Source organism: Camelina sativa, chromosome 10 (assembly GCF_030686135.1).
Source record: "Camelina sativa cultivar CO46 ecotype springtype chromosome 10, ASM3068613v1".
Classification (NCBI taxonomy): domain Eukaryota; kingdom Viridiplantae; phylum Streptophyta; class Magnoliopsida; order Brassicales; family Brassicaceae; genus Camelina; species Camelina sativa.
In genome coordinates, this window is record NC_141889.1 from 1,156,848 (window position 1) to 1,170,478 (window position 13,631).

The 13,631-nt window shown below is 34.9% G+C and overlaps 2 protein-coding genes, 2 long non-coding RNA genes and 1 pseudogene across 9 annotated transcripts; 3 read left to right on the forward strand and 2 right to left on the reverse strand.

The window, feature by feature from the left end:
• The first annotated feature begins 1,561 nt into the window (after positions 1–1,561).
• LOC104716364 (uncharacterized) lies at positions 1,562–7,133 on the forward strand. 4 transcript variants are annotated; one of them, XR_015567989.1, is made up of 14 exons: positions 1,562–1,780; positions 2,050–2,376; positions 2,547–2,675; positions 3,005–3,087; positions 3,289–3,669; positions 3,761–4,164; positions 4,249–4,863; positions 4,944–5,184; positions 5,452–5,566; positions 5,759–5,794; positions 5,897–6,122; positions 6,245–6,441; positions 6,550–6,608; positions 6,759–7,133. It is a non-coding gene; the product is annotated as an uncharacterized LOC104716364 (long non-coding RNA). The 4 variants fall into 4 exon arrangements; XR_015567991.1 differs by lacking the exon at positions 6,550–6,608 and having other exon boundaries at positions 3,309–3,669; XR_756025.3 differs by lacking the exon at positions 5,759–5,794 and having other exon boundaries at positions 3,309–3,669.
• Positions 1,940–4,004, reverse strand: LOC104716365 (uncharacterized). Of its 2 annotated transcripts, XM_087468163.1 has the most exons (8): positions 3,759–4,004; positions 3,441–3,678; positions 3,160–3,350; positions 2,972–3,047; positions 2,812–2,869; positions 2,466–2,709; positions 2,275–2,382; positions 1,940–2,185 (listed from the first exon to the last, which is right to left on the reverse strand). In XM_087468163.1, exons 1-8 carry the CDS (start codon positions 3,975–3,977, stop codon positions 2,057–2,059), a joined length of 1,263 nt encoding a protein of 420 aa, XP_087324289.1. In that variant the 5' UTR covers positions 3,978–4,004; the 3' UTR covers positions 1,940–2,056. The 2 variants fall into 2 exon arrangements, with proteins under 2 accessions (XP_087324289.1, XP_010432048.1); XM_010433746.3 differs by having other exon boundaries at positions 2,812–3,047.
• Positions 4,388–6,428, reverse strand: LOC104716363 (uncharacterized; annotated as a pseudogene). Its single transcript, XR_015567988.1, has 7 exons — positions 6,210–6,428; positions 5,887–6,131; positions 5,630–5,840; positions 5,320–5,531; positions 4,975–5,218; positions 4,762–4,869; positions 4,388–4,638 (listed from the first exon to the last, which is right to left on the reverse strand). The product of XR_015567988.1 is annotated as an uncharacterized LOC104716363 (transcript).
• Positions 7,134–9,414: 2,281 nt separating the features above from the next.
• On the forward strand, positions 9,415–10,849 carry LOC104716367 (LOB domain-containing protein 39). The gene is made up of 2 exons (XM_010433748.3): positions 9,415–9,955; positions 10,095–10,849. Exons 1-2 carry the CDS (start codon positions 9,772–9,774, stop codon positions 10,637–10,639), a joined length of 729 nt encoding a protein of 242 aa, XP_010432050.1. The 5' UTR covers positions 9,415–9,771; the 3' UTR covers positions 10,640–10,849.
• Positions 10,850–11,502: 653 nt separating this feature from the next.
• On the forward strand, positions 11,503–12,521 carry LOC109126979 (uncharacterized). Its single transcript, XR_002033683.2, has 2 exons — positions 11,503–12,160; positions 12,246–12,521. It is a non-coding gene; the product is annotated as an uncharacterized LOC109126979 (long non-coding RNA).
• The last annotated feature ends 1,110 nt before the right edge of the window (positions 12,522–13,631 follow it).

Genomic DNA, 13,631 nt, shown 5'->3' on the forward strand with positions numbered 1-13,631 from the left:
CCAAGACATATAAATAGTATGCATTATGTATAATAATAGTATATATATATATATATATTTCGACTTGTCTTTCGCTACGGATGATCAAAGAGAAAGACAGGGAGCGATATCTACTGAGAGTACAGACGATAGAGAAACTGAAGTAATAATATATCATATCATCGTCCTCAAATTCGTGACTCTCGTCTTGTCAAATCAAAGCCCATTCCATCATCACAATCATCAATATCATATTCCATACACATCCCACACGACGCATGGATGTGTGTGTGTGTGTTAGAGCATGAACATAAATGTAGACGACGACACAAGTAACGTCAGTACCGATAGTCTCGTGAAAATGTTTGTCTTCTTTAGGTCTCTTTTAAATTACATGTCGTAACCATGTTTAGTAAACCTTGGCTCAACAGTTGGAGAGATTTACGGAATCAACATTAATTACCCTGTTTTAGCTTCATTTAATTAAATCTTGATATGTAGGGTTAGATCCTACATCGTTGATTATATATACTATATGATAAACTTTGTCTTTAAATTACTAAGACATTTAATTAATATATACTATTCTATACGTGTGTGTCTATGCTTAATGAGAACCTGAGTTAAGCATTTGATGATTTGAACAAACAACATCGACAAACAAAGATTATGTTGGATGGGTTATACTTTTATCATACGTACATAAATGACTATGTCGATGATATGTGTGACAAAATATTTTAAAAATCAAATTTTTATAAAATCTAGGGTCTAGGGAGTACTATACTATTATTCAGTTATCAATGAATTAGTAATTCAATCCCTTATATATCAATAGAGAAGCATTCTTAAGAAAATGCTGATGTGTCATCGCTAGAGACTTCGAGACACTAATGAATTTATTGCTCTCATTTTTATGGATATTTACGCATAATTGCTATTGAATGATTAAGGAATATTCATTTTCAATTAATTAAAAAAATCAAACATTTTAATTTTAAAATATATATTTAATCATTTTTATAATATATTTAATTATTATATCATTATTAGATCTAAAACATTTTCAAAAACCTAAATTATTCACCTATTAAAAAAAAACTGATTAATATTCACATATTTAAATTTTCTAAAATAAAATTATCACAATAATCATTATTATAGGCAATGTAATTATTTAATATGATTGGTATAATATTTCACGGGTGAAACATATTCTTACAAAAAGAAAATTAAACGAAATAAATAATCTTGCAAGATTGAAGAAAGAGCGGATGATATATATATTTAGTTGATACATAATATATTGATCTAAACATAATCTCACAGATTATATATTTGGTTATTATACTAACAAATTTTAGATTTTCGATAATAACTTTACTTATATCACTCATATTATTTGTATAGATTTATTCCGTATATAGTGCGGTTGTTACTTAGTTAATTATTATTTTCATGGATTCAATCTTCTTTTACCCGAAAAAGAGTAATATAGTGTCGAGCTAAATTATTGGGCTTATATTGGGCTTTATGGGCCAAATATTATTAATTGTAAAATCAATGGAGCTCTGTTCTCTTCATCGTCTTCTCTGAGTTCTCTTTTTCGTGTTTCGTTCTTCTGGGCAAGAGCCAACAGGGCAAGCAACCGTTTCGTCTTCAAATTCCTGAAAATTTCGTTTTCTTCTTCAGTTTCTCAGTTCCTAGACTGTATTGTTCTTGCCACGCTTCAGCAGATCGGTGTTTTGAAGTAGAGCTCTGGCCTCTCAAGCTTCATTGATACCGGAAGTGACGAGAAGAGGTAGAATTAAGAGCGTGCGTGTTCCATCTATTTCTGTGAAAATTGGGAAACTTTATTATCTCCAAGTGCCTAGTTAGTGAAGATATAGGTAGAAGAAGGAATGTAATTCTAAGCTTTTGGATTTAAAGCTTTTGGATGTTAAAAGTTAACCCTTTTGCCTTTGGCACACGCAAAGTTGTGGTTTTTTTTTTTTTTTTTTTAATTATTCAGAGCATATGCTTGATGAATACAGATTAGGTATTAGTTTCTAAATGTAATTTCTCTTGTAGAGAGAAGCTAAGCTGAAGAAGAAGTTGGATTCTTCGTAATTGGAAGTTTTCCATCATATGTGCTCTTCAGAACATCTGGTTTCTTCTTCACTATGCGAGGTCCTGCTGGAACCTTTCGAGTCTTTGGCCGAATATCCTGCATGAACATAAGCAAAAAAACATTAGATGTTTGGCATCGGTTCTCAACTTAAGCAGTAACCAAAGGCCTGTAATGTAATGTCAAACCTGATCAAAGATGGCTGTGGGTATTGCAAGTGTAGCAACGGCATTTGGAGCATCCACTATCCCAGATATTCTTCCTTCGCACGGACAGCATGAGAGTAAGAGGTATACCTGTTCCCACAACCATAATTTCTTGGTAGTTTTAATGCTTGTGATCAGTTTGGTTCTCGGAGAAACTTCTAGATTAGTAGTACCTGTTCTTTTGAGTAACCAAATTTGGAGAGATAGTCTATAGCGTTGAGAACTGCTCGTTTGTAAGCAACTGTTGTATCTAGGTAATGTTGTTTACCGCTCTCATCAACACTGATACCCTCAAAGACCAGCCACTCTGAGAATCTTGGTTCCACTGGCCCTATCTCAAAGATTGGGTTTACATGGAGAGGGGTTGGTCCCATTGGTGTAAGGTATTCTTGCATCCCGTTTCTTATGATTTCACACCTATTGATAAGTTACAGAATGATATTTGGTCATAATTTTTTAGTAAACACTTATGGAGTAGAGAATTGCTAGAAAGGTACAATTAGGAACGTATGCACATACTTGAGTTCTAGAAATCCACTCATCTCAATGGCTCCGCAGAATGAGATCTCACCATCACCTTGTGAGAAATGCATGTCACCAGTGCTTAGATTAGCCCCTTCTACAAACACTGGAAGATATATTTTAGAGCCTCTGCTTAGGTTCTTTATGTCACAGTTACCTCCGTTTTCTCTTCCTGGTATTGTCCTTGCAGCCTCCTTTGAAATCCTTTCCCATTCTGGTGTTCCCTCTTCAATCTACAAGAGCATTATGTAAGAATCCTCACGAAGTTCAGAGGTAAGTACCATCGTATACACTTAAAAAACACTGTTATGGCCTCAGTAAATATCGTTTTGGTATGTAGCTTACATTTCCGAGGAGGCATCCTCTACTTGTTGGTAGGTTTGCCAGTGGCCGCTGATGCACAACCTCGCATAGTGTTAGGGATTTGAGACCACTTTCTTCTAATTGTCTTTCCCTTTCATTCCAAATCCTCAGGAGTTCTTTTGATGGTGCAGTGCCAATGATTCCTGGGTGTGTCAAACCTGGAAACCGTACTCCTGCCGTGCCGTGATGTGATGATATTTAGCATGTGAATAGTCAACAAAACACCTCATAACAAGGAAAGCAGGACGATGTTATGTTCTAACCAGGAATTTGAGGAGAGTAGGCATAAATCCCTTCAAAGTACCAAATAGCTTTGGTTGCACAAGGGAAATGGTCAGTCAAGAACCCGCCGCCATTCTCTCTGTCAAACGAACCAGTGAAGCCCCATTCATCTCCTGGAAGAGGACCCAAGTTGCATATGTCAACAGCAAGAAGATCACTGGGCTTGGCTGCAACACCTTCCTCATCCACAACTTTGATCGGCCCACTCAGGTAATGAACCTGCATAGTCACCAAAAAAACTAATATCTATTTGCAATTCATGTTTGTAATCATGTTTCTCACTAAACCCCCTCCCTTACAGTAGAAAGATCTATGCTCTTAATATCGCCAGCAGAATCATCATCTTTCACTGCACCTCCCGTCCAATCAACCATTTCCACCCTAAAGAACTCACCAGCCTTGACCTCAGCAACTGATGGTATCTCAGGATGCCATCTATTATGCAGTGGCTGATTCTGTTGCCATGGTTTCTTCTTCAAATCCACCTTCACCACTACTCTTGGACTCGCCGGAGCCATCAAACATTAATATCCGATAAGTGCAGTAATTTTCTCTCTATTCCCACATTCTATATTTTATATATACTTATTAGTTTTTTCTTTTAATGAAAAAAAAGGAAGCATTGGCTTTTGCAGATTCCTTATCCACAACTAAAAGACAGTAAAAGATCCCATCTCTCACCATCTCGTATATGCCATAAGACACGTATGTCTCTTTGTGTCTTTGTGTGGCAATGCATAGATGACAAGAAGTTGAAAATGACATTTTGTTGACTTATGTTATGAATAGATTCTTTGTTATGTCCGGAAAGAGGTGGAGCTCATGAAGGAGGAGTCTTACATTTGACTTATTAATTTCGTATTTTTGTAATTCAAAGTAAGATATTTTGAGACAGAGTCTAATGCATTCACCCTGAAAATAGTGTATATGAGATTAAGGACGCAATTCATTAATTTCGGGTTTCTAGAGTTTCTTGATTTGGATTTAGCTCTTTATTTCAACATATGCCTGATTATACAGTCTAGATAGTTGCTTCTCTGTATATTTTATTCTTGAAGCTGTGTTGAAGAACTTGGATTCTTTGTAATTGGAAGCTTTCCATCATATGTGCACTTCAGTACGTGGTTTCCTCACTATCTGAGGTCCTACTGGAACATTTCGAGTCTTTGGTCGAATGTCCTGCATGAACATACAAAAGCATTTATCATGTTGTCAGTCTTATTTTTCAGTTGTTAACTAATTGTTGAAAGAGCAAACTCAAGCGTTTTACTTAAGTAGAGTACAGATGGACACAATTCATACCTGATCGAAGATGGCCGTAGGTATTGCTAGTGTAGCAACGGCATTCGGAGAATCAACTATCCCAGATATTCTTCCTTCACATGGACAACATGAAAGCAAGAGGTACACCTGTTCACACCATATTCTCTTTAATCATTTCTATCGTTCTAGTTTTAATTTAGAAGTTTTTATTTTGTGATCAGATCCTACAAATGCTGCTGCAGAGACCAGTACCTGTTCTTTTGAGTAACCAAATTTAAAGAGATAGTCTATGGCGTTGAGAACTGCCCGTTTGTAAGCAACTGTTGCATCTAGGTACTGTTGTCTTCCGGTCTCATCGACACTGATACCCTTAAAGACCAGCCACTCTGAGAATCTCGGTTCCACTGGCCCTATCTCAAAGATGGGGTTTACATGGAGAGGGGTAGGTCCTATTGGTGTAAGGTACTCCTTCATCCCATTCCTTATGATTTCACACCTATTAACGAGTTACAAAATGGTATCGGGTCAGAATAGTTTAATACGCTGGACAAAACCAAGAACATCTGAGAATGCATAGTAGAAAACTTATTTATATACTTGAGTTCTAGAAATCCACTCATCTCACCATCCCCTTGTGAGAAATGCATGTCACCGGTGCTTAGATTAGCCCCTTCTACAAACACTGGAATTTATATTTTAGAGCCTCTGCTTAGGTTTTTTATGTCACAGTTCCCTCCGTTTTCTCTTCCTGGTATCGTCCTGGCAGCCTCGTTTGCAATCCTTTCCCATTCCGGTGTTCCTTCTTCAATCTACATGAGGCAGGATTATGCCTTGTCAGTCAAAGGTAAGGACCACTTTATATTCATCACATCAAAAGTTTTCCTTGCCATCGAAAGTAATTGCTTACGTTTCCTAGGAGGCATCCTTTAGTTGTTGGTAGGTTTGCTAGTGGCCGCTGATGCACAACCTCACATAGTGTTAGGGACTTGAGACCAGTTTCTTCTAATTGTCTTTCCCTTTCATTCCATATTGTCAGGAGTTCCATCGATGGTGCGGTGCCAATGACTCCCGGGTGTGTCAAACCCGGAAACCGTACCCTACTCATGAGTCATGAATAGCATGTGAGCTACTAATTTGATTGGAAAAAGACATTGACATGTTGTCTTCTTACCAGGAATTTGAGGAGAGTAAGCATAGATCCCTTCAAAGTACCAAATAGCTTTGGTAGCACAGGGGAAATGGTCAGTCAAGAAACCGCCGCCGTTCTCTCTATCAAACGAAGCAGTATATCCCCATTCATCTCCTGGCAAAGGACCCAAGTTGCATATCTCAATAGCAAGTAGATCACCTGGCTTAGCTGCAACACCCTCCTCATCCACAACCTTAATCGGCCCACTTAGGTGGTGACTCTGTACAATCACCAAAAGTTGTTTCTCTTTAAGAATATATTCATTGATTTTTCATATTTTCTCACTAAACTCACTTACAGTAGTTAGGTCTGCGTTCTTGATATCGCTTGCAGAGCCATTGTCTTTGACAACACCTCCCATAGCATCAATCATTTCCACCCTGAAAAACTCACCAGCCTTAACCTCTGCTACTGGTGGTATCTCAGGATGCCATCTATTATGCAGTGGCTGGTTCTGTTGCCATGGTTTCTTATTCAAATCCACCTTCACCACTACTCTTGGACTCGGTGGAGCCATCTCAATATGCAGGGTGAGCTGACTGAACACTATACTATTTTTCTATGTACCTCAACTTGTTCTCTGCTTTTTTTGTTAGTCCTTGTTTCCGTGAAAAGAGCGGGGTCATTGGTTTTTGCAGATTCCTTATCTATCCACAACAAAAGAGACAGTAAAAAAATTGCATCATTTCACCGTCTCGTAAGGACTTCTCTTTCTAAAACTGTGACTTTGTTTTTATCTTAACCAAGTGGATAGCATCATGAGATACATGTGTCCGTCTGTGTGTGTGGCAATGCATGGAAGTCAAAAAGTTGAGAATGACATTTTCGTGTCTTATACTGTGAACAGGAATCAGAGACTCTAAAACCTCAGGTGATCGGTGGAATCTCCGGGGAACCAACTGTTGTGGAGCGGCTAGTAGTCTTGCTTACATGGCTTCTTCTTCGTCTTCCTGAGGTCAAACATTAAAACATTCTTTGATCCGTACTTGCTCACTCTTGCTGGAACAGAGGAGATGCTGTGAATAAGCATCCGACAGATTTTGTCCACAAAAATCTAATCGAATCTTCCTTCATTTGACTTAAATTTTACCTTTTGTTTTTGTGTTGTTTCTTTTCTTTTGTGTGGTTGTGGCTTACACGCTTGGCGTCATCAAGATTTCCTTTTGGTGTCTACTATCATATTTTGTTTATTATTAGTCCTATTTTATAACTTTTATTATTAGCCCTACTCGCATCTAAAAATAGCATAGGAAAAGAAAAGAGAAAAAACAACTCCATGTTTTATAATTGATAAAAGACCACATATTTCTGGACCGGCTATAGTGCCAGTCAAGTTTTCCAATCCTAATCTAGTTTCAACATAAAGGATTGGATTAGTCTCTAAATTTATACGAAAAAATTATGATGGCTAGGCCAATAAAATATTGTAATTGTGACTGCATGTCATTCCAGCTGCTAGTTCAACTGTACGGAAGACAGAACTAAAAAGCTGTTTCGGATAAGTATGCAACGTCAGAACTCAGAAGCGACAGCAACAGTTGTAGAAAAATGTTATATTTTCATATTTGATTAATTGTAAAGCAGAAAGTTAAGATACACTTTCAGATTTTCTTCCTGACAATTAAAAAAAAAACAACTTATACATGTTAATTCAATTTGGTACAATTACAAAAATGTAGTCTTACGAGAGTGTACGCGTATGCGACATAGAATTTATCCTATTAGTAAGTGATTTCAAATGGTTATTTTGGGTTGAATTACATGTTTGAAAGAAATATATACAAAGAATTTGTACAGATCAATTTTAACAATTAAAATCTATTTGTGTGTTTCACGCTGCTGGTTACTATTAAAATTGTCAACCAAATACTTTGAACCAGTGTCTGTCACCACTCCGTTAAATGTAATACTTTAAGGAGTAGTTTGAGACCTATTCCGACAGAGTGTGGAAGATGATGTGAGCTAAAAATTTATCCAATTAGGTCAGATGTTTTGAAAATTCGCCCCTGAGAAAGTTGCATAAGCATAGCACTTTGTCATTTGTATTTTCTCTACGCCGCAGATATATATGATTTTTTTAAATAAAAGATAATGTAGTACGAGAGAGAGAGAGAGGGACATACGCATAGAGAAGAACCTTTGAATAAGGCGAAGGGCCAATAACGGCTTTTGTAGTTCCAAGAGATTGCAAATACTTATGTTGTGTCGTAGGGATGTAGAGTCAAAGAGTCAATACTCAATAAATTAATAAATTAAGAGTCTTTTGTACAAAATATACATATGGAGACACATGCGTCTGTGCGAAGACGACGAGGTCATGACTCATGAACACCACGATTCTCATTACTTCTTCTCTTTCAAAATATAAAATATTTTAGTTAAAATATACATATTAAAAAATAATTATTTTTATAAAATTTAACCAATTATAAACAACATTATATAATATAAAATATAAAATTAATTAAAAAGTTGCATACAAAGTAAACATCCTTGAAACAATAATACTTTTCTAAATCTATATTATGAAAGAGAATAATATTTATTATTGATAACAGTTTATATTTCCATATTTATTATTGATAACAGTTTATATTTCCAAAATGATTGGAGAAATGAAGCTCACATATATAAACGTCGCAAACAATTTTTTTCTTTTTGTAATCCTCATACGACTTCTATGATTGTAATCATAACGCCTCCATTAATCATGAGATAAACATATAAATGAAGAACAAATTCCGTGTAGAATTGTTATTCATATAGTATTCGGATGATCTTGTTTTTGTGTCTTCTAGCTACAGGTAGAGAATACTAGAAGAAGATGTGGCAAGATACCCACAGCACTTGGTCCTCTCTTTTTATTTTTTAAGTTTCTTTTAACACTTTGTCCTCTTATGATCATTTGCTTATAATTAATTTCAGTATCTTTTTGTATCGACAATGCCCTCCAAATGATTAAACCCTAAAACTATAGAAATGTGATTCATTAACCACCAAACCCATCGCATCATCAAGTAAACATACAATAACTACCAATGAACTCACTATCATGTTTTTCTATTACCTAAAACAATTCCCATAACAATACAAACCACTTGAGCCAATAATATCCCCTAATCCACGTGCACCCCATCGTCTCCTGACGTAAGATTTGTCTATATTCTTATCAAATTAGATTAGTATTCTTTTATAGTACTTGTACTTATTGAATCAAATAAAGAATTAAAAAAAAAAGTAATAATGATAGAAAGAGGAGTCTGAGTCAGCGACAAGTGTTCGCGGAGAAACGGAAACGCGCTCTCTCTCTTCGTCCAATGCCAATACCTTTGGAATCCCTCCCAAACGCTGTCCTTTCTGTCTTTTTTTACATTCTAAAAAACCATGAAACAAATAGTAGTAATTAACTAGTAGTAGTACTATTCTAATTTATTAACGCATTTAGCATTAGTAAATCGTAATGTTTCTACCCTAAGCGGCTAAATCCCAAACTTTTATGAGTTTCTATCTCTCGTTCCCATAAGTTTTCAGGTAAATAACTCTAATAATATTATGTCTTGTACAAAGGTTTTTATTAGAATAATGAAAAGGAAAGGACAAAGGAATAAAAAAGAAACACAAGTTGGCACACTCTCTTTTATTATTCACTCGCCTCTATAAATCCAATATCTATCCTCTCTCTTCTTCTTAAAACTTGTTTAATTCTTTCCTCTTTCTCTTCATCTATAGCAGTACCTGTTTCCTTGCTCCCAAATCCGAAATAAATCCACACTTATCAGTTTTGCGTTTCCCATAATATTGGATAGATCTTCTTCTCATATGCGATAATAAGTTTTTAAAAAATTTGGGAAAGAAAAAAAATGAGTTGCAATGGATGTAGAGTTCTTCGAAAAGGTTGTAGTGAAACATGCATCCTTCGCCCTTGTCTCCAATGGATCGAATCCGCCGAGTCACAAGGTCACGCCACTGTCTTCGTTGCTAAATTCTTTGGCCGTGCCGGTCTCATGTCTTTCATCTCTGCCGTACCCGAACTACAACGTCCTGGTACATCATCTTACTCACGCTCACTTTCTATATTGTGTTCCACTATTACAAAACCATTCATTAGGTTAAAAGACTTTAAACACTTCCCGATCTAAAGATGAAACTGATTTTTCTTTTTGCTTGCTTTTTGTCTGTTCAGCTTTGTTTCAGTCGTTGTTGTTTGAAGCGTGTGGGAGAACGGTGAATCCGGTTAACGGAGCGGTTGGTATGTTATGGACCGGAAACTGGCACGTGTGCCAAGCGGCGGTTGAGACTGTTCTTCGCGGCGGGACTTTACGACCGATCTCAGATCTTCTTGAATCTCCGTCGTTGATGATCTCCTCCGATGAGTCTTCAGTGATTTTTCACCGAGACGTTTCAAGAAACGAAAACCACCACCGCCGCTTCTCCACCTCCGGATCTAAGTCGGAGATGAAAGACTCTCCGGTTTATAGGAAACGTGTGAAGTCCGATTCGGATCTGGATTTCCAAGTGAACCACCAAGGTTTAGCCCTAACCGCTTCGGCTGTACCGGTTCCCTTTATTCCTCCGCCGCTGTTTTGTAAGACGGTTAACGGTGATCGTCCGGGAAGTCCATCGGAGGAGTCAGTAACGACGTCGTGTTGGGAAAATGGTATGAGAGGAGATAATAATAAATACAAAAGGAACAAAGGAGATAAAAAGTTATTAAACCTTTTTGTTTAAAACCGACGACGCAAAAACACTTACGATTTTGAGGCTCTTTTTTAGGGTTTTGTTTTGGGTTTGTCAGTGGAATGAATATTTTACTAGTCGCATTGCTATTGGCTAACTAATAATTTCTCTATCGAGAAATATCTAAATTTTTGGGATATATGTTTTGCCGTTGAGAAATAAATACAGTCTGTGGAGAATTGTTTGCTTACACATCAAAAATTGGATTGTGTAGGATATTCATGTTTTTTTTACCAACTTTAACTGTTTAATTTTTGTATGATGAAATCAAAAAAAATATTGATAAAACTCTTTTTATTTTTATTTGCATTTACAAATAACACACGGCAGCAAAAATAATAAAATTTTGTAATTAGTTGCAACCAAAAAAGGAAAAAAGTTGATAAATTAAGTTCAGAGGGATCCGACATTGCAGGTGACATTAATATAAAATTGGCTTATGACTGATTTACATTATACGACCGAAATTTGATCTTCATGGATAAGACAGCTTTTGGATAATGCAAATACCCACTTCTTTTCATCATTTTAGGGATTATTAGTTTTAGATTTGAATAAAGTTTTGAAAACTTTAAATATTATATATAATATGTTGTTATTAAATCAAGATTTTGTTAAATCTGTTAAAATTTAGTGTTATTAATTTGTGATTTGTAAAAAGTCATTTAAAATTATAACAAATTTGGTGATTGAACTTTAACAAACCTTTTATAAAGTCAATAAAAGTTTTGTTTTATTCAATTAAAACAAAAGAATCAGGATTGTTAATGAATTCAATTATTGTGTTATTTATTTGTTCATGATTTTATATATTTTGTTCACAAAATAAAGCCATGCAAAGTATCACAAAAATATAGAGATTGTTCGGAACATTTTACAAAATTTTTAAAATTAAACAACAAAATTATAGAAAACTTTTTAGCAATTCTTAAAATTCTTTTACTTATTCATTTTTGATGATTTTATCCAAGTCTTCGAAATTCTTTATAAATTTGAATCTAATAACACGCTTTAGTGAATAGAGACACAAAAAGAGACTACTTGTTAGAAATGGTTCGATATAATATAGACTTTGATTAATAAAATTTGAGGTTGTTCAAAAAAAAAATGGTAAAATTTGAGAATAAATAAAGATAAAAGAGGAAAATGAATAGAAGTGAGGGTAAAAATAATATTTTGATTATTATTATTATAAAGGGTAATTACGAATCCATATATGTTAAGATTATAGCCTAGTCAACATAATAAATACCATCAGATCTCCTACTAGTATATATCACCAGATCTTCTATACATGAAATTCATTGTTATATCTTGTCATTTAAGTAAAATCAAAAATTATAGGGAAATTGCATATACGAAGGAGTATATATATTACTTTAAGTGTTAAGAACTGTTCAAACATATTTCTTTCACAACCGCAAAATAAACAAAACACTAATACAAAAATGGCTTCATCATGCAAAACTTTATTTTTTGTGTTCTTGTGTGTGGCTGTTTTCTTATACCCAAGTATGTAACAAACTTTTTTTCTTAAAAAAACAAAATTTTATGATATGCTTATATGTTTTTGAATTTATTATTTCAAATATTACAGAAACTGCAGAGGCTGACGAATCACAGAGACATGGATTATTTGTCATTGGCTCTTGCTCGAAAATTTCAGACTGTAACAAAAAATGCATCGAAATGCAATTTGCAAGCGGGAGATGTCTGAAAGTGACCCCCCAAGCCACTGATTTATCATGCTGTTGTGATCTATAATAAAGCTATCAAAATAAAATGTTGAGTCTTTAAAATAATAGTAACAATAATTATTATTATTATATTATTTTTTTTACTGGGATAAAATAACGATATTATCTTGAAATAACTTATTTCATTTGATGCAAATTATAACGATGTGTAAGTTAATCATGAATGCATACACAAACTCCATGGACCATGGTTACTCACACAAACGAGTATGTTTTCATAGTTTTCAATATGAGTGGAAGTGCAAATACGATGTGACGGATAAGAAAGAAAGCAAGGGACTCGATTATCACACAATAGTTGGGCTTGGCCTGATTCAATTGACCATTTATTTATTGAACTATTCAAACGACTTTGTTTTATAATATTAGGCTTAAAGCTATGTTTTTTATTTTCATTATAAAGGGAAACACTTCTCAACATTGTGCAATACGAACAGAGAAACCTAGCTAATTACTCTTGATTTGAAAAGATCTGTATCTTGCTCATTCATGATGAATTGGAAAAAAGGACAGTTGATGCTTAGAACAATTGCAAATTGTGAAATACTTGATGGAATGAATTGAAAAATTGCATAAGTAGTGTTCATATTCGTTTGCATCTTTCTACTGTAGCAAGTATCACTCGACAAACCGGTTAAATTAGTTGTTCAAATTACGAGTAAATGGAAAATATTGTTTTAACCCATTGGAAAGACTAATCATGTTGGACGGTTCTTTAATAACAATTGGAAAGTTGTGGAAAGGGAGAGAAGAAGACACGTGGCCAATTCGGACCACACATTAAAATCAAACGGTGCGCTGTACACCGGCGATCGAAAACGAACGTTGAGAAGATATCAGAGAGAGAAATATTTTTTTTTACGCTTTTTTTTTTTTTAATTACATTATAGATATTATGGGTTTTAGGGCCCAGCCCAAGTTACATATTTTCTCATCTTTTAGTTAAAGGTGTTGCAACGGCGATGAATATATCCGTTGCTGACCGTTTTCACGCCGACCCTTCCCAACTTAATCATTGAGCTTGCGATAAGTTAATATATACAATTCTTTTGTTTACTAGTAAGTGTGTTACCTGTCTTGTCTAGTAAATTATACAATTTTTGTTTTTTTTGGAACGCATGCATGTCTTTAATGTGGGATATTGTGATTCTTCAAGAACTTAAAGGTCGCCAACATTTAAGAATTCATATTATTAAAATGTGAAGCACAATTATCAAATGCTTAAC